At 52.4% G+C, this 21281-nt stretch overlaps 1 protein-coding gene across 1 annotated transcript in view; it reads left to right on the top strand.

Moving 5' to 3' along the window:
* VAC14 (VAC14 component of PIKFYVE complex) overlaps positions 1–21281 on the top strand; it is a 65150-nt gene that overhangs the window by 17261 nt on the left and 26608 nt on the right. Inside the window, exons 11-13 of the mRNA XM_075040413.1 lie at positions 4493–4637; positions 4943–5008; positions 14470–14617. Coding sequence (XP_074896514.1) covers positions 4493–4637; positions 4943–5008; positions 14470–14617 — 359 coding nt within the window. The remainder of the gene's footprint in view (positions 1–4492; positions 4638–4942; positions 5009–14469; positions 14618–21281) is intronic.

The raw sequence follows: 21281 nt of genomic DNA, 5'->3' as shown, positions 1-21281 counted from the left end.
ACTTTTAAACATGGTAGTTAGGGCTTAGTACAAAGCTAAAATGGCTGCTGCTTGTTTTGTGCTGGAAGTCACCATAGCCCTGTGCCCAGAGCCTGGCACGCCTTGTGGGTGTAGCCGGTGAGCTGTGGAGCTCATCGATTTGATGAACACTTGGGTAGAGGGTAGGGACGGTGCTGGGTGCCCTGCTGCACCCAGGGGATGGCTGGCCGAAGGCGAGCATGATGGCTTGCTTTAAGCTTGTGCACTAAGCCTGCCCTGAAGTCCTGTTCTCCAGCAGCTTGTCTGGCAGAGTCTGCCTTGCTGCAGTTTTCAGGTCCAGGTTGTCTTCTTGGGGAGGCTCCTCCTGGCCCTCCTCTCCAGCCTGGAGCAAGGAGATGGTTTCCCTTCCCTGCTCCCACCACGCCGTTGGATGGCTGGGCTGGAGGGGGACCTCGGGCACACTGCCCCAGCCCTTGTCGTGGTGATCTACAGCTTGTTGGACTGGATGCCTCTGCCTAGACCTTAGCCTCATCGCTTCCCTGGGAGATCAGCTTGCGCTTGTGCTGTGGGCACTTCCAGTACTTGGAAACCACAGTAAGCAGAAGGAAGCCAAGAGCGCCGAAATGAGAGTGATGGAGGACAAGAAAGCGACAGCTTGTGGGACCGATAGCAGAGAGGAGCTATTTACCTCCTGGCTGCTGGCTCGAGCCTGTTGAGCAGCACAGCTGCCAGGCCGTATGGGAGCTGCCCTTGTGACTTGGACCACAATGAAAGAACCTGAATATTTCCACCCTTGGCAAGGCCACTTAAAGGCTAGAGCCCGGCCTAGACCTTAACCTTGTCTGAAAATGGGGTCAGGAAAGCAGCTGGGCTGGGCAGGAGGCCAGGAGGGAGATGACAGCTCACGCATTGGCAGAGAAAAGGCGACCGCTGAGGAGAGAGATGGCAGAAGCCCTTGAAGAAAGGGGAGAAATGAGAAAATTAGTTGATAAGGGACATGGAAACATGTGAAAAACATCACTGTGGGTTAAATGCAGTGAGAAAATGAGCTTTGTTCCTGTGCTGGAGGATGCTTTCTGAGACGGGGGGGATGTACTGGGGGGGGTCTCCTGCCCCACCACTCAGCTTGAGCAAAAGCTACCAGTATCCAGAGGTGAGAGCCTGGTACAGCTCCCATTGTTGCTCAATTCGCCCTACAAACATGTTCTCGCTGTCACAGGCGAGCCACAGAGGCGAGGCCGGGGCCACATTCATCCTCTGGAGGAGAATCTGGGGTAGTGGGTTAGATGGAAGCGATTGCATCTGACATCTGCCCTGCTGCAGATGCTGGCGCTGGGAGCCAGCGTGGCAGGCCCAGAGGATCGCATTAATGCAATGCCATTACTGCTGCTCTCGCTCTGCAGTGCCTGGGGATTAAGGAGAGCCGGGGCGAGCTGCAAGCCTGCTTTGGAGCTGCAGCCACGGCAGCGCTCACCGTGCTTGGCTGCTGCCTTCCCCCCTGGAAAGGTGGTGGCCCACGGGAATCTGGTGCCGCTCCATCTTGGAGGCAGAGGAGCGTGGTCGGTGGGCGATTTTTAGCTCAATTTCACATGTTCATCGGACCTCTTGCCTTTCAGAATGGTGCCCTGGTTTTCTGCCGAGTAAAGGACCTGCTCTCCACCAGCAACCTCCCTAAAACGTTTCTTGGCAGGTGCGGGGAGAGGTTAACTGGCGAGGAGCTTTGCCCAGCCACCATGCCTTTTAGCAGGAGCTGGGCCTGGCGGAGCTGCAGGGCAGTGGTACGTGGCATGGCTGGGGTCTGGCTGACTCGAGGTGAGCCCGGCGCTGCCGGCCACCTCCTGCGGTCAGCTCGGGTGGATTTTGGCGTGAGCCACCCAGCCTCTGCCCAGGTATTGCATCACTGGGGAAGGGGTTTTCACAAGCAATTTTGGCTCAAGCTGGGCTGGAAGTGGCTTGTTGCTGTGCTGGCAGAAGTTCAGCATCCTCCTCTAAGGGTGCTGTGGCAAACCATGCCGCCTTGCGTCCTCCCCACCTGCCTCACGGCAGCACAGAGCTCATGGATGTGACAGCATTGTGACCACCTCCAAACTGGCTGGCTTCGCGCGTCACTTCTCTGTGTGCCACCCTTTCAGCTGCTTCCCTCTGAAAACACAATACCCTGAGGTTTTTTCCCCATCCTGTGCAGGCAACGTGTATTTTGGCATGGAGATGTAATTGGGTTGAGGATTCGTGCTCCTCTTCCATTGGGAGCCCCGTGCCAGGTGGGTAGCAGGCTTGCGCCGCTGCAAGAAAACCAGGTTTTGCAGGAAAACCAAATACAGGGCTCATTCAGGCTGGCTTAAATGGCCTGGGACACTGCTCCCTTGGACATCTCTCCCGCACTCCCCATTTTCTGGGTCCCTTCTTCCCCTCAGTTCTGCACATCTGAGCATTTGGCCCTCAGCTGTTGTTTGCAACATCAAAGCAAAACTTATTCCAACTCGAAATGCAGTTTGCAGACCCCAGAATCTGTTACGTGGGGCACCTCAAGCAGTCAGATATTTGCAGGGCTGTGAGGGGCTGCAGACTCCTCGTCTCGTCCTTACAACGTGTGTCCTGGGGAAGATCAAATCCTATTAAGCCACAGCTCTCCTTGCAAATTATACCATGAGAAATCTGCCCCTTAGGATTTCTTATCAAACAAGAGGCAGAGCAGCTCTGCGCACGCTAGAAAAATCAGCAAGAGTCTGGTCCGGCCTTGAATAATTCAGTAGCTTGAGTAGGACAGGAGTGACTTAGCTCTTCAATGCAGATACCTCTTGGAGGTCTGCTCCAACCATCTCAGGTCCAACCATCTCTCCTTAACCTAGTCTCATGTGACAGGTACTTCCCACGTCCTTGCTGTTGAGGTGGGAAACCATCAGGTAGACTTCAGGATCACAAACAGGACAAAAAAATGCCATTACATGACCTCTTCTGTGTTGGGGTCTCCTGTCCCAATGCAGGTCCCAACTATTTGGGGAAAAACCAGGGAGCAAGAGCTAAGGCTCTGCAGGCTGTCAGTGTTCTAAAAGAGGCAGTGTCCTGGTGAACTAAGGGAGTTGTTTGCTTTCATCCTGCTTGATGACCAAGAGTTATCCTCATCTTTTGGGATAGCTTTTGGGAAACAAGATGATGTTCTCAAGGCAGTTGTCGTGGTTTAACCCCAGCCAGCAACTAAGCACCACACAGCCGCTCACTCACTCCCCGCCCCCCCAGTGGGATGGGGGAGAAAATCAGGAAAAGAGGTAAAGCCCATGGGTTGAGATAAGAATGGTTTAATAGAACAGAAAAGAAGAAACTAATAATGATGATAACACTAATAAAATGACAACAGAAATAGTGAAAGGATTGGAATGTACAAATAATGCGCAGTGCAATTGCTCACCACCCGCCGACCGACACCCAGCTAGTCCCCGGCCGGCGATTCCCTGCCCCGACTTCCCCGTTCCTATACTTGATGGGACGTCACACGGTATGGAGTACACCGTTGGCCAGTTTGGGTCAGGTGCCCTGGCCGTGTCCTGTGCCAATTTCTTGTGCCCCTCCAGCTTTCTTGCTGGCTGGGCATGAGAAGCTGAAAAATCCTTGACATTAGTCTAAACACTACTTAGCAAAAACTGAAAACATCAGTGATATCAAGATTCTTCTCATACTGAACTCAAAACATAGCACTGTACCAGCTACTAGGAAGACAGTTAACTCTATCCCAGCTGAAACCAGGACAGCAGTCTTGTAGCAGAGAGCTGCACCCCAAAAACGCTGCCAGCTAGGACACCATCTGCAGTCCTCAGCACGAGTCTGCTGGGATTAGTGGAAACTGGATGTCCTCACCTGGTTGGGTGGCCCCAGCTAGTGGAGTTTGAGGACACATGGGTTGATGTTCTCTGCAGATGTTTGAGCTGGTCAAACTTGAGTTGGATTCTGAGTGCATTTTATGGATCTCTAGTCTTTGAACCCCAAACCTGGTGACTGCAATACAGACCAGTTTCTCAACACAGCCAAGGTACTGGATTCATCTAGCATGGGGTCTTGTCATGCGTAGGTACCAGCTGTTTTGGGAAAGTGGTAAACTCTGAAGCCTGGAAGATTTCTGTTGCTTCCAAAACAAGTTTTTGGTACATTGCTGTGTCTCTCATTGTGCTTCCCCATCTTGAAATGCCAGTCAGAATGTGCCTATGCCACATGGGCAAACCTGGCCATGCCCAGCCATGACTCCACAGGCTTGCAAGCCTGGAGCTTGCTTCCTGGCTTTCATAACTCTTGAAGACATGAGCACAGTTGTTGGGTTTGCCATGAGCAGATCTGGATGCACAGAGTAAGAAATGTAGGTGACCAGGCTGAATGGGGCAGGAGCAGGCCAAGGCGACAGTTGATGTTTCTTAGGGTTTTTAGCTGAGATGTTTGGTGCAGCCTCTGGTGTGTTGTAGACCTGCCCACCGTGCGAGGAGTTGGACATCACAGCACTGAACCTGCCTCTCTCCTTTCTGTGCAGCTCTGAGAGGATCCAGGTGACCCTGAACCTGGATGGAATAGTTCAGGTGCTGGACTGCCACCTTCATGACATGTCCATTGGGATGATGACCAGAATTGCAGTCCTGAAATGGCTCTACCACTTGTACATCAAGACTCCTCGTAAGGTAAGTTGGGGACTTGACATGCAAGCCTGCTGCTTCCTCCGTGGGACAGAGCTTGTCTGCTCCCAGCCTGTTCCTTGCCTTTGAATTGGCTATAATTATCTCGGCAGCATTGCAACTGTGTGTCCACCTGCCTTTTCTGAGAAGGCTTTGGCTGCTGGCTACCCAGTAGCTTAAGGAAAAAGAGCTCTCCAGTTCAGATGGAAAATGCTGGTGAAGCTTTCAGCAGCTTCCCCCAGGGCGAGGGGTCCTGTAGCAGCGGGTGAGCAGGCCTGTAGGATTGATGCTGTCCGTCTTTCTGTTTCTAGATGTTTCGACACACTGACAGCCTCTTCCCCATCTTGCTGCGGACCCTCTCAGATGAGTCTGATGAGGTAAGTGCTGCAGCTGCTGTAGAAGTCTTCCTGAAAGCTTACTGTCTCCACATCTAGCTGGGCTTTGGATTTTGAGGGTTGAACCGAGGGATTTTGTGAGGCTTGGCCAGTGTTGGCACTGGGAAGTTTAACCCTGTTGACTAAACTGAAGAAGACCCAATGCAGAGCCTGCAGGTAACTGCCTGGCTGAAAGCCCAGCCAGTTCCAGGCTGGAGTGTTTGGGACCCTCTGTCTGTATAAACCTTCCTCTCCATCTCTGAGAGCTGGTTCCTCAAAGCCTACTCCTAAAAATTTGGGAAGACAGCTGGGGCTTCAGGTCCCAAAGCTGGTGTCTGCCCCATGGGGCTGGGTTGTGGTCAGGTCCTTGGTGAATGGGAATTTGGGCACCTTGTGATGGCTCTGTAGAGATACGAGGGGGATCGTGTCCGGCCAGCGCTGCAAAATCCGAGTCACTAGATGCTTAAGCAGCACCCACTGCTAGCAGGGCAGCGTCAGCATTGCTTGTTGGGGCTGCAATAGATGCCCAGTGGCATCAGGTTGGCTGGGAACTGCTCGGGTTGGAAGTGAGCAAAGAAAGTCAGGCAGCAATGAGTGAGCCAGTTTGCTCTGCCTTCGCTCTCCTGCCTGCGCCTTGCTCTCACAGTGCAGTGCTCTTCATCTCCCAGGCTGCTCTTTTCTTGAGGTGCTGCACCATTTTCCCATTTCCTTGTTTTTCTTCCTCACCCTTCTTCTCTGGTTCCAGTCATCTCAATTTTGGCATCTTTGTTGTCTTCTCTCCCACTCCGTTGCATCCTTGGAGTATTTCTAGTGCTTGGGTGGGAGGCTGGCAGCTTCAGCACACAGCTGGCCCAGGCACTGGTAGCAGTTCTGCCATCAGCTGGATACCTCTTGCCCAGAGTGGCAAATGATCCCAGCTGGTTTCTCAGCCCAGACCTTCCTCATGGAATAAAAATCAGGCGCTATCTGCTTTGCCTTATACGCTCAGGGCATCAAACCCCAACCCCACAATAAATCCCATGTGCAAGGGGTTGTTAAGAGAGGAGGGAAGGGAATGAGGAAGCAAGGGAATAACTTGCAAAGGCAAGCGACTGCCTGGCCATTTTCCATACCATGCTGCTTATGATGCAAACCTTTCCAAAAGAGTCCCCAAGCACACATCTGCCTTTGCAACGCTCTAGAAAGCCTGCATCTTGCAGATAGTCTCTCCAGCTTGGCAGGGGATCGCAGTGAGTCATGTTGCAATTACACTGCTTATTAATATTTGAAAAAAGCAGTGAAGAAAGGACCCTGGTGATGCATTTCCTCCATGTGACATAACTGGGAATGGCTCAAAAGTAATTTTAAGCTGATTTATTTAATCCTGTCTTCTATTTATTTAAATGTTTGGAGGGGTTTTTTTTTTTTAAGGAAATCCATAGACGAGTCAATCCATTAAACACCACTGCTCAGCTGGCTCCCAACCAGATTTGCTGCTTTCTGCAGAGGAAATAGAAATGACCGAAATAGTAGGGGGGTTTTGAGCTGGGCATTTTTGGGAACAATGAGAACAGATTGAGCTAGCTAACCTGCAGTGTCAGTGCCTATTAGAAAAGGGGACGCAGGGTGCTCTCTTAGCCATTACTCCCTGCTCAGTACAGTATTTGTATGCACAATCGCGTCGTCCTGGAGTAGATTGGGATTCCCAGAAGCTCTTGGCTAACGGGCTGGGGATCACCGCGTTAGTGTGGGGTCCTATGTGAGCTAACCCATCAGCTCTCTGGTGGAAGCATCTCCCTCCCCTTTCCAGGTAGGGGCTCCGCACATTGTGTGATGTAGCACAAGGTGTATACACATCTTCAGGGGGTTTTTTGCTGTCTTCATCCTGCAATGCTGCCCTCTCCAAGGGAACCTGGCTGGGCAGCAGTGCCGGTACCATCTTTCTTCCCAGCAAGGTTGAACATCCTTTTGCAGTGCCTGTGGATCCCCTGGCTTCCGTGCACGGTTTGGAGGCTGGCTGTCGCTCTCCTGATGCATCCTGAAGCTATCCTGGGGCAGTTGTTTCTCGCTAGCTCATCACCAAAGGACAATCTGGCTTTGGGGGTTCAGTGCTAGTCAGGGCTTTGCATCAGACTGAATGACCATGCTCAGGCACCTTATTTTTAAGGTCTGGTCTTGCTGAGCTGCTCCAAGTCTCTCTGTGCACTTGCCATGAATAATCAAGCCTAAGGCAAGGAGAGACTTGAGCTGGATGGAGCCGGATCCATGCCCTTTAAGTTGTCACGCCTGTTTTTATCCATTCAAGTAGCACAAGGTGTTGCACCACCTCCACCATGCTGAACAAGGGCCAGTATCTCATGATGCATCTGTGGCATCCTGAGTCATCCCTGCCTTTTCTACTATTCCCCTTCCTACCCAGTTCTCCTGGGCCAGTAAAGAAATGGTCAAGAGACCTAGTTAAAATTCACAAAGGCAGTGCAGAGAAGTCGGAGCGAAGCTGAAGCAAGCAGTTCTCTTTGATATGTAGACAAGTCAGGATACAGGATTCCTGGCTGTCAGATGTTGTACTGCTGCACTGCGTCACCTCGTGCTGGTTCCTGTGCTTCCCCAGCAGGGAGATGCTCCATCCTGCATTTGAAACGTGGTTTTGAAGGCAATCTCTAAAAGCTGTGGTTAAAATTTGATGTGCTTAAAAACTTCCTTACAGCTCCAAGACTAACAGGATCCTGCTGGGAGTCGTTTTTTCTGCACAAGCTGCTCCTTTTGTCGGTGTGAGTCTTGCAGCCCTGACACCCAGTTGAAGAACTGATGTTAGAAAAGGTGAAAAGTCAAAGCCCAAATGGTCTTTGGGAGCAGCAGGTTGGATCTTTCCACCCACAGGTTAAAAGCACTGCTGCTGATAGGCACTGCTGAAAAGAAGACCTGTTCTTCAGGTCTTCATCTCCCTCTGCAAGCTCCTGGTGCAAAGGCAGCTTCTGAGGTAGCTGTTCAGTTCCCTAGGTCCTTCCTAGCTGGACCCAGGTGCTGAGTTCAGGTGAACGCAACAGGCAGTGAGGGCATCTCTGAGAAAACCGTGAAGCAGTGATGCTGGCGGTTTTCTTTCTTTGCTTTGTTTTCCTTTCTCAGGCCCCAAAATTGAGTTACTTCTTCACAGCTGAACATGTTCCTGTTTGCTTATCTGCTTCTCTCAATCTTGCTGGGGGTTGGAAGTTGTGCTGGGACTTTTGTCTGACTCATGGAGGAACGACGCGTGAGGTGGAGCTGGTGTCTGATGTGAAGCAGGATAGACTCTGGCTTCTCAACTCTGCTAATATGAAAACCTGCCTGCGTTTATGCAGTGGCCAGGCAAGGCTTTGAATACAACAAGAAGATTCAAATGATTTCTTAGCTTGCTGTTTGCAGCTGTATCTCCTAGAGCATCCTTAGAAGTGTCCTTCTGGCATGGGACAAGAGTTGGTACTCTTCCCTAGAGAGGGTTAGCTAAGTCTGGGCTACCACTGGCTGTGGAGGTAGTGATACTCCTGAACATCTGCATGACCTTCAAGCCAACCTCTTCACGACGACCTGAAACGTTCTGCCCCTCTCTTGGGTTTCCAGTATTAAACAAGGGGAGGAGGAATCCCAGGTATGGTGGTATACTGGTATTCGTCTCTCTCCTTTGCTGTTAACTCCTACACCCCTCCTGTGTGTCCTACTGCAACACTGCAGGGTTTCGAAGCCCAGGTCTCTGCCCTGCTCTCTGAGCTGTGCTGTCACACTAAATCCTGGCAAACTTCTCCCATCACGCCCGATTCCCAGTACAATGAAGCTGAACAAAAGCTTGTGCCAAAGCGAATAGCTGTCTTAGCATGGTTTGGTTTGGAGCTTTGCTCTGTTTGTTTTAGAGCCATTGTGCTCCAGCTCCCAGCCTTTAATTCGCCTCAGCCGAAATATTGTGACTCCATGCAAAGCAGAGGGTGTAAACTAAAGACTGCAAAGAGAAGAACTCTAATGTACGTGTGCCTAGCTTTTATTTTAATTTTTCTGGTGGTAAAGCTTCTCTGGAGAGAGACTCAAAGCTACCAAAGCTTCTCTGGAGAGAGACTCAAAGGTACCAAAGCAGGGAGGCTACCCGTTTTCAAGAGGGAAGTTACACTGAGGGTAAGCTTAGGACTGAAATGGTGGGGTATAGAGAAAGGTATATAATTTCAGTTGGATGGTGGAAAATGTGGTTAGCCCAGCTTGCAATATGTGGAAGCAGCCCGTAAGCAGAAGTCTTAAAGCAGGGTGGGGTGATGCTTTCTTCAAGGACTCATGGTACTGCAAGGGCACTGGGTTGAAAGATAATCTGTGCACTGCATTGTGTAGGAATACGAAGTTTCTTGGGGGGAGTGCGATCCACAGGGAGCTTCTTAGCTCAGCACCAGTTCCAGACCATAATTGCATGGCTTGCACATACATATGCACATACAGTTTGTACACATACTGAGCAACTAGTGGTAAACTGGCAGTCCAGGCTCAAGATGGTGCTTGTAGCATTCCTGGGTGAAATCACAGAGCAGACTAAAACCACAGAAAACCCCTCTGCTGTGGAGGCCAGGCAATCCCTGTCCTGGGGAGCTGGCTTAGGGTGGGTCCAGGGTGGGATGAAGGTGTAGGATGCGGGATTTGGTGAGCTTGGCTTTGGGTGCCTGGCTCCCTGCGGTGCAGGGGAAGGTGCTGAATGGGAGACAGGGTAGCAAATAAAAGCCTATCATAAGCTTTGGGACTCAGGGTGCTGAATTTGAAGGGGTTGCAGTCATCCAGCCCCCCGCAGCATGGCCTGCAGGGATTCTCCAGGACAGCTCCAGCTTCCTCCAGCCCCATCCCGCTGGCTGGACCTGTTCTGCCTCCTTCCCTGCCCTCTAATGCATGAAGAAATACCTCTTTGGTATCCCGCCCTGAGACTGGCATCAGGTGGTGTGTTAAGCTCCCTGTATGCTAATTAAACACATTTAAAGAGGTACTGTGACAGTGCTTGTGCTCCTGCCGCTTGGGGTGTTGCAGACCTGGCCCTCGCATACCCGCAGCAGGGAAAAATGGGGGATTTGCAAAAGCAGGAGTGAGGATAGGGAGTTTTCAGGTTGCAGCCTGGTTTTGGGTGGTTGTGGCCATATTACCAAGTGACTCCCACACATACTGCCTGCTGCATTCGCTGATGCTGTGAGCATGTGTTAGCACAACCTGGCAGGATTTGCCCTGGGGAGGAGAGGAGAAGCCCCCAGCCCTGCTGCCTTCCCTCTGCTCCCCATACCCTCCCGGTCGCAGGCTGAAATCTGGTGGCTGTAAAGGGAAAAAAAAGGTCTTGGCAAGATTAGAGGATAAAAGTTGTTGTGCCCAGGACCTGAAAAGAAGTCCGGTTAAATTGGTGTGGGAAGATTAATGGTGGTTTTTCTTTTCTTTTTCTGTTTTTAAAGCTGGTGGAGGCGGGGGTGGGGGGCGGACACAAGTTTGCTTTTCACACCATGTGTGTCTGGGGCTTGGCCAGCCTTGTTGCTGGCCGCTCTTGGCTCCAGGACTGCCTGCCCGTGCTTGCCTCCCCTGCCCTGGCTATGGCTAAAAGGTTTGGAGGGAGAAAAAATAAAAATTAAGTCCTCTGGGGAAGAACTCGGTGCACGTGGCGGCAGCGAGGGGCTGCATTGGAGTGGTGGAACAGGAGGAAGCACCCAGCAGCATCCTCAGCTTTCCTGGTCCCCACCAGGTCGCTCCTCCACCCCACTGTCTTGCCAGTTCTGGTGATGCCATGGGGTTTTCCACAGCCTCCCTGATCTTGGTCCCCTTTGAAGAAGTGCTTTGCAGCCCTTAAACTTCTTGTTTTCCATCTTGGTAGCATCTTGCTTCAGTTGAACTCCTGTCTTCTCCTTGGCAAGAATAACCTTGTCCATGGTGTTGTGTGCTGCATTTGATTGCCCAGGGAATACCCACCCTCTGGGACATCCGAGGCTGCCCGTGAGCACCTCCCTGCTGCATGCAGGCATTTTCATATTTTCACTTCTGGTTTTTTTCTAAAAATCTTTTCCATAAATACCAGTAAGGACAGCATCTTCAGGAGCTCAGTCCCTATCCTTGCCATCATGCGTGCCCCAGGAGCTGTTCCTGCAGCCTGCCCTGGTGTCCTGGTAGTCAGCATGTGCTGCAGGGTGCTAAGTCTTGCTTCTCAGGGGTCTGCAGCAGATTTGGGGTCACCTCCCCCCCACCAAGAGCATCAAGGCGATGCTTTGCACATAGGGGGTGCACCCCATCCGGCACACACTATTCAGGGGCTGCTTTTCCCCTGCGCCGCCGCCAGCAGAGCTGGTCTCGGCTCCGTTCAACCAGAACAAGCGGCAAATTAACCTGACCTAGATCTGGAGAAGCCGGAGAGACCGACAGTTTTGTGTGCCCTCAAAATCCGTGCTCTGGAGGCAATACAGGGAGAAATCTTGCCTATTCCTAGGGAGGAGAAGTAGCTTATTTATAACTGTCTGATAACCTGCTCCTCATCCCCTGGCTGTGCAAAGAGCTCTTCATCCCCATGCTGGGACCGGCTCACAATGTCGGCCGGGTCTCCCCATCCATCATGATGCTGCGTTCCCTGCTCCTTCCAATTCACGCTAACCAGCCCCGTGCTTGCCCGGAGCAGGGGCACACCGCCCTACATCTCATCACCACTGGGAAACCTTCATGGAAATCCCTTCTGGGCCAGGAAAACATCCTCGGTGGCTGCTCCTCTGGGCAGGCCGTCAGGATCGCACCCTCGCCCAGCAGCTGGGAATGGCTTTGGCCCTTGTGCTCCCGGCGCTGTCGGGTCCGGCGGCCGCTGGGCTCCTGACGGATGGGACCGGCTCGCTCCTGGCGCAGCCAGCCTGTTGCCATGGCAATGGCAGGATATTGCTTTCTTACAGCCTCCTCACTCACACAAAGCCAGCCGCCAGCTCCAGCTTTGCTTAGCGCAGGGATGTGCAGTGCATACCAAGCGCTCCTGGCTTTCCTCTGTCCCCGTCTGGGAACCCACTCCAGAGTGTTCAGGCAAAAACCAGCAGGAGCCAGAGCTCCTTGCTTCTTTCCCACGGCTGGAAAACCCCAGGTCTTCGCAGCCGCCTGCTCCTCCTCTTCTTCCAGGTGTTTGTGCACCCATCCCTCCTGGTTCTTATTTCCTCCATGTTTTTCAATTGTAACATCCAGTCCGTGCTGGTTTTTTCCACCTCCTGCCTGTGACCTACACAGCTGGCTTGGGGGGACACTCCTTAACCTCTCCAGAGCTCGAGATGTCCAGTCATGCCCTCGGTGGTGCCAGTCACTGCTGGCCAGGCAGCCTGGCCAGAGCATCCTGAGCCCAAGCAGCATCTTGGAGATGGGGCTCAGCACACGGCTCTGAGAGGTTGGGTTAAGGATCTGACCTCATGGGATAAGACATGGCTCTAAATGCTTTGGGAGGCAGCAGGGGTGATTTTTGCCCAGCCCAGGGTCTTGATCCTGTTTCCTGGTGCCGTGGGAGCTGCTGGTGAAGCCTACGCCGGCTGATAGCCCACGTGCTGGGCTGGGTGGGAGAGCTTGGGAAGGGGATCAGGGCAGCAGCAAATGCAGCAGGGTGGCAATTGCAGGTGGTTGGTTTGTGCTGTACATCAGCTATGTGTTGAGATGGCCATGGCATGGTAGGATACGCCATCCTGGTTGTATTGGCACGCGTGCTGGGTTCGGCAAAATCAGTAGCCTGAACAAGAGTCCTGGCTCTCGCCCGCCTACTGGCTCTGGTAGCCAAGGCCTGAGTCTCTTTGCCAGTTTTAGCCAAAGACAGTGAGACTTCAAAGCCTCCATGGGTGTTATTCCCCCAACTGTGAGAACTTGAGACCTGAATTAGTGCCTTCCCCTGCTCAAAGGCTGCAAGTTCAGCTGAGCCATGTGATTAGCCACTAGAGAATCTACATAGGGCTTCAGGAGACCAGGCATTGTGAGCTCTGCTCAAGGGCATCCTGTGCTTGAAATGAAACACTGCCAGCATCGGTTTATCTGAGCCACCGATGTTTGAAAGTCCTGCAAAGCTGGGTGGAGAGGGAGGACCAAGGTCTTTGCTCTGCTGAGGACCATGGCATCGCTTCCCTGGAAGAGGATGAAGGCTGTCGATGGCAGTGATGTCCCATGATGGCAATGAGGTCCTGTCCTTGACAGTGTCATAGAGGTGCCATATTCTTCAGGGACAGCAGCATCATAGCTCCTCGTTGCACAAGTTGTTGTTATCTTTTGTTTTTTCATCCCCAGAGGAGCTGCAGGCTGGGACTTAATCGTGTTTATAGGCACAGGGTCTTCCCAAGCGTGCTGAGCCTCGTGGTGCCTGCGGCAGGCTGCTTCCCCACAGCCAGCTCTGCAACAAAGCCTGGACATGTGCTGCCTGCTCAAAGGCTGTTGGGGGCTTAAAAATGAGCCCTAACTACAAAAAAAAAAAAAAAAAACAGCTTAAGATATCTGCAACAGAGAAACCCAGAGGTCCCTCTTTCTTATTTTCAGGTGTCATATTTTCAAGTTCTGCTTGACCAAGAAAAGACATAACTGGCTTTTTTTTCAGGGGCATGGGGGCTTTTGGTAGCTCAGAAGCTAAAACTCCCATATAACTGCAGCTCCTCAAAACAATGCCTTGTGAGAACATGTGGAAAGCCTGGGACGTTGTGCTGGTGGGCAAGGGATGGTCACGGATGTGCTATGCTGGATGCTGATGAGTTAGACATGCAATCGGCCCTTTTTGGCAGCCTTTCTGCGCCGCCCAGCCCCGCTACACTCAGAGCATCAGCGATGGCTGATGAAACATCTAGACCCAAGGACATTTGAATGAAGGGGGACCCAAAATAGCCTGAGACATGAGAAGGGTTGAGGACAAGAAAAAAAAAAACCCACCCTGTAATAACTTATCCAGAAATGCTATATATAGACTAATTTGATGATTTCTGGAAGGAAAGAAACCTGAACGGTAGCTCTGCCTCGATGTCCTGAGTGCAGGCAGCCAAGCCTGCTCTGGGCTGCTGCCCTGAATGGGGTGAGCTGGGGGTGTGGGGGGTGCAGGCAGGCAGACTGGTGTTTGCCCCTGAGAACATCCCCATGCTTTTGCTGGGGTTGTCCCAAATCTGCGGTTATGAAGGGGAGTGGAGAAGCAAAACCCAGACCTCCCTGAAGTGGGAAGAGGGAGAGGCGAGCCCTGCTCCTGACTGTGTAAATTTCGTTTAATTTCACATGCTCCCTTGGGACTCACAGAGCAGAAGCCGGGGGGTTTTGCCCCCTTTTCTCTTTCCTGCCCCATCCTCTCTGCAATCATTTGAAATTTCCACTTTGAACTTCATAGGTAACCCTCTCTTCCCTACGCCTTTCTTGATGTGCTGGCATTTGGTGTTTGCTTCCCATCTCGCTCTCTCCAGCCGTGGGTTTGGAAAGGAAAGCTGACCCCGCCAGCTGCCTCTGCCCCTCTGCTTGCTCACCCTGTGCCGTCCCTCTCTCTGCAGGTTATCCTGAAGGACCTGGAAGTGCTGGCCGAGATCGCTTCTTCCCCAGCAGGACAGACGGAGGGTCACGGTCCCTCCGATGGCTCCGATATGCGACCTGGCCCAGTGGAGCTTCACGTCCCGGCCAGGGCCGGCCAGCTGAGCTCTGGTAAGTGCCGCAGCTCTGTGCCACAGCTCCGTGCTTCCCCACTCCCTCGATGCTCTGGCACCAGTCAGATTTGCTCGGGCAGGCAGAGCAACCTCTCTTGCAGTAATAAATGAATATATCCATTCCTACCCGGTATAGCTTGGGGATTGAGTCTGCCATGGTGCAGAATAGGGCACTGCTTTTTTTATTTTTATTGCTCTTTCCTCTAGCTCATGTTTTGTGGATTTAGGACTCTGTTTAGCAGCGGGATGCTGCAGAGGCCGGTGTGGAGGGAGGTCATTATTGCTCCATTTTTTATGGGACCTTGGGTGCCAGCCTCTTCTCTCCTTGTAAAAGCCCTCAGAGCCTCTAAAAGCAGTTTGGGACAGCATGTTGGCTGCAGACCTGGGTGCCCAAAACATAGATGTATCTGCAGAGGGTTCAGTCTGTGTCCATGTTGCCTGTTCAAGGCTGCCCACGTTGACTAGGAACTGCTATGGTGCTCTGAGTGTCAGGTAGGACCTCAGAAGAGAGATGAAGAGGGACAACCCTATTTTCTAGGGGCTGGGGGGATAATAAAAAGCCTTTCATTAATCATCCCGGTACATCAGGAAGTTTTTTCCACCTTCCCTCGTCTGTGGCTCATCCTTTGCAGTTGCTTGGCTGCCCCTTCTCCTCCTCTGCTGCTATTTAAGGGCCTCCCTGTTGTACTCCCCAGGCTAGGTCGTCCCGGCCAAAAGCACGTTTCATGGCAGCTTTGGATTGCAACCCGAGCGCAGAGCCAAGGCTGCCTCTCCCTGCGCAGGATGCAGCCACGGGGCCTTGCAAAATCACCGCCAGAGAGGGAGGCTTCGCTTTCCGCTCCCCAGGCTTTGTTTTCTCTGAAGATCCCAGATCACTCACCCCTCCCTGGGCTTAGAAATGTCTGCACCAGCTCAGGTTTCGGGTTGTTTGGGGTGGGTTTTTTTTTTTTGGTTTTTTTTTTTTTTGCAGATCTACCTGTTTCATGCTGGCAGCTTTAGCTCTGCGGTGGAGGGGTGGGGGTTGCAATGCTGGCAACCTCCCCAAGCCCTCTGCAAGTCTCATCCATCCTCCTCGTGTCAGAAGTGAGACCGCCTGGGTGGAGCAGCTCCTGCAGTGCTGGCCAAGCAGCTGAGGAGCTGCAGTTCAGCTCACACTGATGGTTGTCTGAGGTTTCCTTCCTTGTGGATGATCTAAAAATAGCAGGCTGGATGGCGTGGATCCTAACGGCTGCCGTGGCCCTGGTTAGCTATCTGGAAGAGCAACTTGGCTTCACTTATTCAAGTGTAACGTTTGAAAAGAGTCTGGCTCTCCCCATGTTGAGGAGATCTGCTGGAGCCGGAGCTCCTGTTGCCCCAGTATGGGGCAGCTTGCCCCCATGCAGGTCCTAATGGGCACTGGCTTTCTCACCTACTTTCCTCTTCCTTGTAACGTGCCAGGAAATTGTTTCTTTGGAAATTTATTTGGGGCTGAGCTTTGCAGGGTTATTGGCTTTTACCCAAAGGCAGATGTTTTGGGGGAGGGGAAAAGGAGCCGGTTCCTTGGCCTTGGACACTTAACATGGCCCCAGTCCTGTCTGGCACTGACCACCCGGGGCTGAGACTGGGATCGGCTGCTGGGCTCGGGTTCCCAGGGGAGTTGAGGGGTCACAGCTGGGCCAGGACCCTCCTGGATTACACCTGGAAAAGCAGAGGCTCTTGGAAAAGACTCTTTTTGTTGGAGGGTTGTTGCAGGGACAGGCTTTTTTTGGAGCAGGAGGGTGGCTAGTGGAAATTCCTATATCTGCGCGTGGTCCCGGAGTAGTGATGTATGGTGAGAGTGAGTGAACCCAAACTCTGCCCTGCAGGCTGAGACATTTGTGAGTACAGCACTTTCCAGGCAAAAATCACCAGGTGCTGGCACCAAAAAGAAGGCGTACCCCTTTCTGGGGTCACCGTTTTTTTTTATTGGGATGTATGGGAGCGTTCCCCAAGCACACCTCACTGGCTAGCATGCCTTGGCTCAGACAATGCTTTATTGACAGTAGGATGCTATTGCACCATTGGAGGGGAGGCTGCAGGGTACTAGCGCTTCCCCCCACGGTTAAATCTCTCCGTTCCCTTCATCCCACTTTAGACTGAGATGCCATCGGAGCTGGCAGTGGGAGGAGAGCTGCTGAGCCATCTCAGGTCTGCTCCTTTCCTACCTCTGAGGCCCATCCGAGCGTGCAGTTGGTGGCTTTGCAGGTAAACGAGCATGGAGACCCCTTAAAATCCTTGAGCTCACAGCAGGCTTTCTATGCTGTGCTCTCCATCTCAGCATTCCAGGCTTTGCCACCCGAGCAGCGAGGGCAGGAGGGGAGGTGGAAGGGGCCGGTGCCCCTGTGGTCTTCCCTCCACTTCCTCTCGCTCCCTTTCTTCCCTCGGGATGTGTTTATGCAGTTGTTTCCCTGCCATTGAGTTCGGTTTCCTTCAGATGCTGGTTGATTAGTCAGGAAAGCCGTGTCCCACTTCCGCGGCCCGTTCCCAGCTCCAGTTTTTATTTAGCCGCTTTGTTCTCCGGTTACGTAAGGTCAGCTGCCCTCAACGCCTTCTCCAAACACAATGAGTTGGGGCCAGCCCAGCCCAGCCCAGCATCTCCTGGGAGACCCAACATCTCTCCTCCTAACCTGCTCCAGCTGCCCTGGGAGAGGGTGACTGGGTACTGACCTCCATGAGTCTCTCCTTGGTTATCTTCTGCCCGCTCTTCAGGGACAAGGTCGTCAGGGCTGTGCCCAAGAGCTCCCCAGTCTTTGGGGTGATGGTGCAGCTGCCTATCATCTGGTTTGTATGATGGGAATCCAGCTGTCTGCTTTGCTTCAGGAGTGTTTTGCCAACCCTGTAGAAGTGGGGACAAGGAGCAGATGACCCAAGAGTGGTTGTCACCAAGGCCAGCGGGTCGAGGAAGGTGATTCTGTCCCTCTACTCCGCTGTGGTGAGACCACACCTGGAGTCCGGCATCCAGCTCTGGGGTCCTGAGCACAAGAAAGACACCGACCTGTTGGAGCGAGTGCAGAGGAGGGGCATGAAGATGGTCGGAGGGATGGAACATCTCTCCTATGAGGATAGGCTGAGAGACTTGGGGGTTGTTCAGCCTGGAGAAGAGAAGGCTCCAGGGAGACCTTATAGCAGCCTTTCAGTACTTAAAGGGGGCTTAGAAGAAAGATGGGGACAGACCTTTTAGCAGGGGTAAATAGTTTGTAGCGACAGGACAAGGGGTAATGGTTTTAAACTAAAAGAGGGTAGATTCAGACTAGATATAAGGAAGAAATGTTTTACAATGAGGGTGGTGAGACACTGGAACAGGTTGCCCAGAGAGGTTGTAAATGCCCCATCCCTGGAAACATTCAAGGTGAGGTTGGACGGGGCTCTGATCTAGCTGAAGATGTCCCTGCTCATAGCAGAGGGGTTGGACTAGATGACCTTTAAAGGTCCCTTCCAACCCAAATTATTCTATGATCCTATGATAGCATAGGTGCAAGTCCTCTAGCCTAGTCTTCAGCTCTGCTCTGCATGGGAGGAGAAAGCCCCCTCCAAAAGGATGCTGGTACAATCTGCTGCCTCGTACAGGGTAGCTCTTGCACATATCTCTTCCTTTCTCCACAGCTGTGTAAGGAGAAGCGGTTAGAACCCTTTGTTTCGCAGGAGGCACTTTCCTCTCCAGCTCAGTCTGGTCTCTCCTGCCTGGCTTCCTGCCGGAGATGGTGGGGACGGTGGCGTACCCTGTGAGCACCTCACACTATAGGATGTTTACTGCGAGGCTGACTCCATACGTGGGTGCGTTAACACACCTGAGGTCATTGGTTTCTACTGGCAGCCCATGGATATCCCAGCAGTCAGTGGATTACTCTGGAGGAGGCTGCTAAAAGTCCCTGAGAAACGTGGTCTGTTGAGTCCAGACTTGCTGTATCCCCACTGGAGAACACGCAGCGCTCCAGAGCCTGGGCTGAGCTTGTGATGTTCTGTGATAGCGGTTTCCTATCGACATCTTCCTGAGGGATTTTGTTCTCAGTGAGCCAAACCACTCCCTTTACGTTGTCTATCAGTTGATTTGTGTAGTCCTAGATCTGCAGAGGCGGCAGTGTAGGACAAGGTCCTACCTCCAGATGGTCTGGAAAACATTAGGGTGGTCTATGAAAACACTCGGCAAGAGTCTGTAGGGTGCACGGGGTCTGTGAAAGGTAGGAAAGAAAAGCTGGCTCATCATCAGATGGCTCAGGTTTGCTAAACTGGCAAGGATGAAAGGGAAACGTCTCCATACTCATCCTCTCCACAAAAGGCAAGGAGACAGCTGACATCACACCATGGACCACTTGCTCTCAAAGGAGCCAGTTTTCAACAGCTTTCATGGGATCAGGAGTACGACGGCAGGGAGTGAAGGAGCCAGACGGGCAAGAGAGGAGAGACCTGTTGCTCCCGAGTGCTCTGAGCTCAATGCTCTGGTTCCTGATGGTTGGTGGCTCTGCCATCTCCTTCCCTACTGGCCTGGAGCTGTTCAGTAGGGTTAACTTTCAAAAATGCTCTTCTGCCCCTTGGAGAGGAGGGGAATTAGAAGAAAAGGGTGATTTGTTTCTTTTCCTGGATGCTCTGCAATGGAGGTGCTGGGATGCCCTGGAAAGCCCCAGGAGAGACCATCCAGACTGTAGCCATAACTCACCTGGCATCTCTTCAGGTATCGATCCCTCCTGCACTTGGCTGGCCAGAAAGGCTGGGGATTCCCAAATAAAAGCTGGGATTACTGGTCTGTAGGGGCTGACTCAGGAGAAGTTGAGGGTGTAGATAAGATGACTCCTAGCCAAGCACACCCTGTGTAGTTACTTTGCTGGGCTGCCTCAGTTTCCCCAAGATGTTGCAAGGAATTTGGAGGGTAGGGGGAGGAATGAGAGGAAAACAATTAAACTAGCAAAATGAATATTGGTGCAGAAATGGCCAAGCAAAGCCCGTTGCTGCTTGTTCCTGCTTGCATGTTATTTTCCATACGCTTCACCTTTCCATGCAGTAGCCTCAGCCCGCTCTAAACTCACCACCAAGCTTAACTGATCCCGTTTTTGCAGCTCTGTTGGGTATTTTCTTCTGTATGTTGTCTGAGCTATAGCCCTGCTGCGTTTTTGCTTATAGATTTACCTTGACAAAGAAAAACAAGCCAGTAGTGGACTGCTAATCTTCCTAGGAAACCCATCGGCATTATCATTGCCTTCTGCCTTCCTTCAAGGCAGGCACAAGCACAGACGCTGCATGGGAGTGGGGGGATCCAGAGGATCAGTGCAGCAAAAGCCTCATTTGGCATCAAAATACGTACCCCGGCTCATCTGGGGACCCCCTTTGGGGTGAGATGCTGAAGTCTCGGGAATTGCAAACCCACGGCTCCTTAGCCAGGTAGGAAGGGGAGAAGCATCCGTGTGCCCAGGCAGCCCTGCAAAAGCAGGCTGAGCACAGCCTGTGGCCATGCAATCCATAATTTCGGTGGGTTTGTTTCCTGAGCAGCATTCTGCGCTCCGGAGAGGGGAGAGCAGAGGTTTTGCAGAGCCCAGCTGAGCTGCCGACTCGTTTGCATCTGTTTCCAGCTACACCCTGCACTGGGTTTTTGTGGGGAGGGGAGAGGATCTGCCTTTTTTATGTCTCTATTTTTATCTTGCTCCGCAAGGCTTCGCCACCCTGTGTTTGCAAAAGCTAAAATTCAAAACATCCTGGGGAAGGCTGCTGGGGGGAAGACGCCGCGCAGATTCCCACGTCGCCGCCCGGGGTTTCGCCGAGCACCATCTGGCAGCGCCGACTCCCACGCTGCCGGCACTCGAGTAGAGCCCCACACGGGTTGAAGGCTCACGGACCAGCTCCAGCTGCCACCAGGTTTATCCCGACTGCTCTCGGAGGAGCCAAGGGAGATCCTTCTCTGGGCTGAGCTGGAAACGTGATGCCCTGGGGAAGGCGCTCGGGTGGGAAGGATGCTTGGCCCCGCCAGCTCTTAGCTTGCCCTCCCTATATCCGAGCTGAAATTGCTTCAATTAAGGATTGCGGTAAATCATTTTAGCTAAACCACTGCAAATACCCTTGTGGATACTCTTTAAACAGCTTACCCAGCTTTAGCTTGCTTCGGAAAGGAATCAATTCTGGTCCAATCTTATTTAAATTTGGTTTAAATGGAGTTAAGCAAGTCTGCACCGGTTTTAATTAAGGCCAGTTTGAAACCAATTATGGTAAATTAGTGGAAGTTGCGTTTTATGCCAGGGTGAAGTTCGGCACTTTGTGGCCAAGGTAGGAAAAGCCAAGTTTGTGTCTGAGTCTGCCAGGCCCCCCCAGAGCAATCTGGGGACACCTTGGCCACTGTAGGTCTCGAGACAGCTCAGCCCATCAAGCAGCCAGACGGCCTGAATGTTCCAGCCTGCTATACAATATATATTTATAAGGGCCTTAATATAGATCCCTAATTGCCTGTCTTGGTTGATTTATAGCATGGCCACGCAAGCAATGGGAACGGCATGAACTGCCGGTAAACGCTTGGGGATGCACCGGGGGTTTCGGCAGCCATTTGCCGTGCTCCGCTCAAGCCCATGGGTGGGGGCAAGGGGGGACAGATGCTGGTGCTGGCTTAGGTGATCCAAGAAGCCCACGCGTGTCCCTCACTTTACCCCAGGCTGCAAAGCTTGCCT

This window comes from Buteo buteo, chromosome 11, assembly GCF_964188355.1.
Source record: "Buteo buteo chromosome 11, bButBut1.hap1.1, whole genome shotgun sequence".
Taxonomy (NCBI): Eukaryota; Metazoa; Chordata; class Aves; order Accipitriformes; family Accipitridae; genus Buteo; species Buteo buteo.
This window is presented reverse-complemented; position numbering and strand designations above follow the sequence as displayed.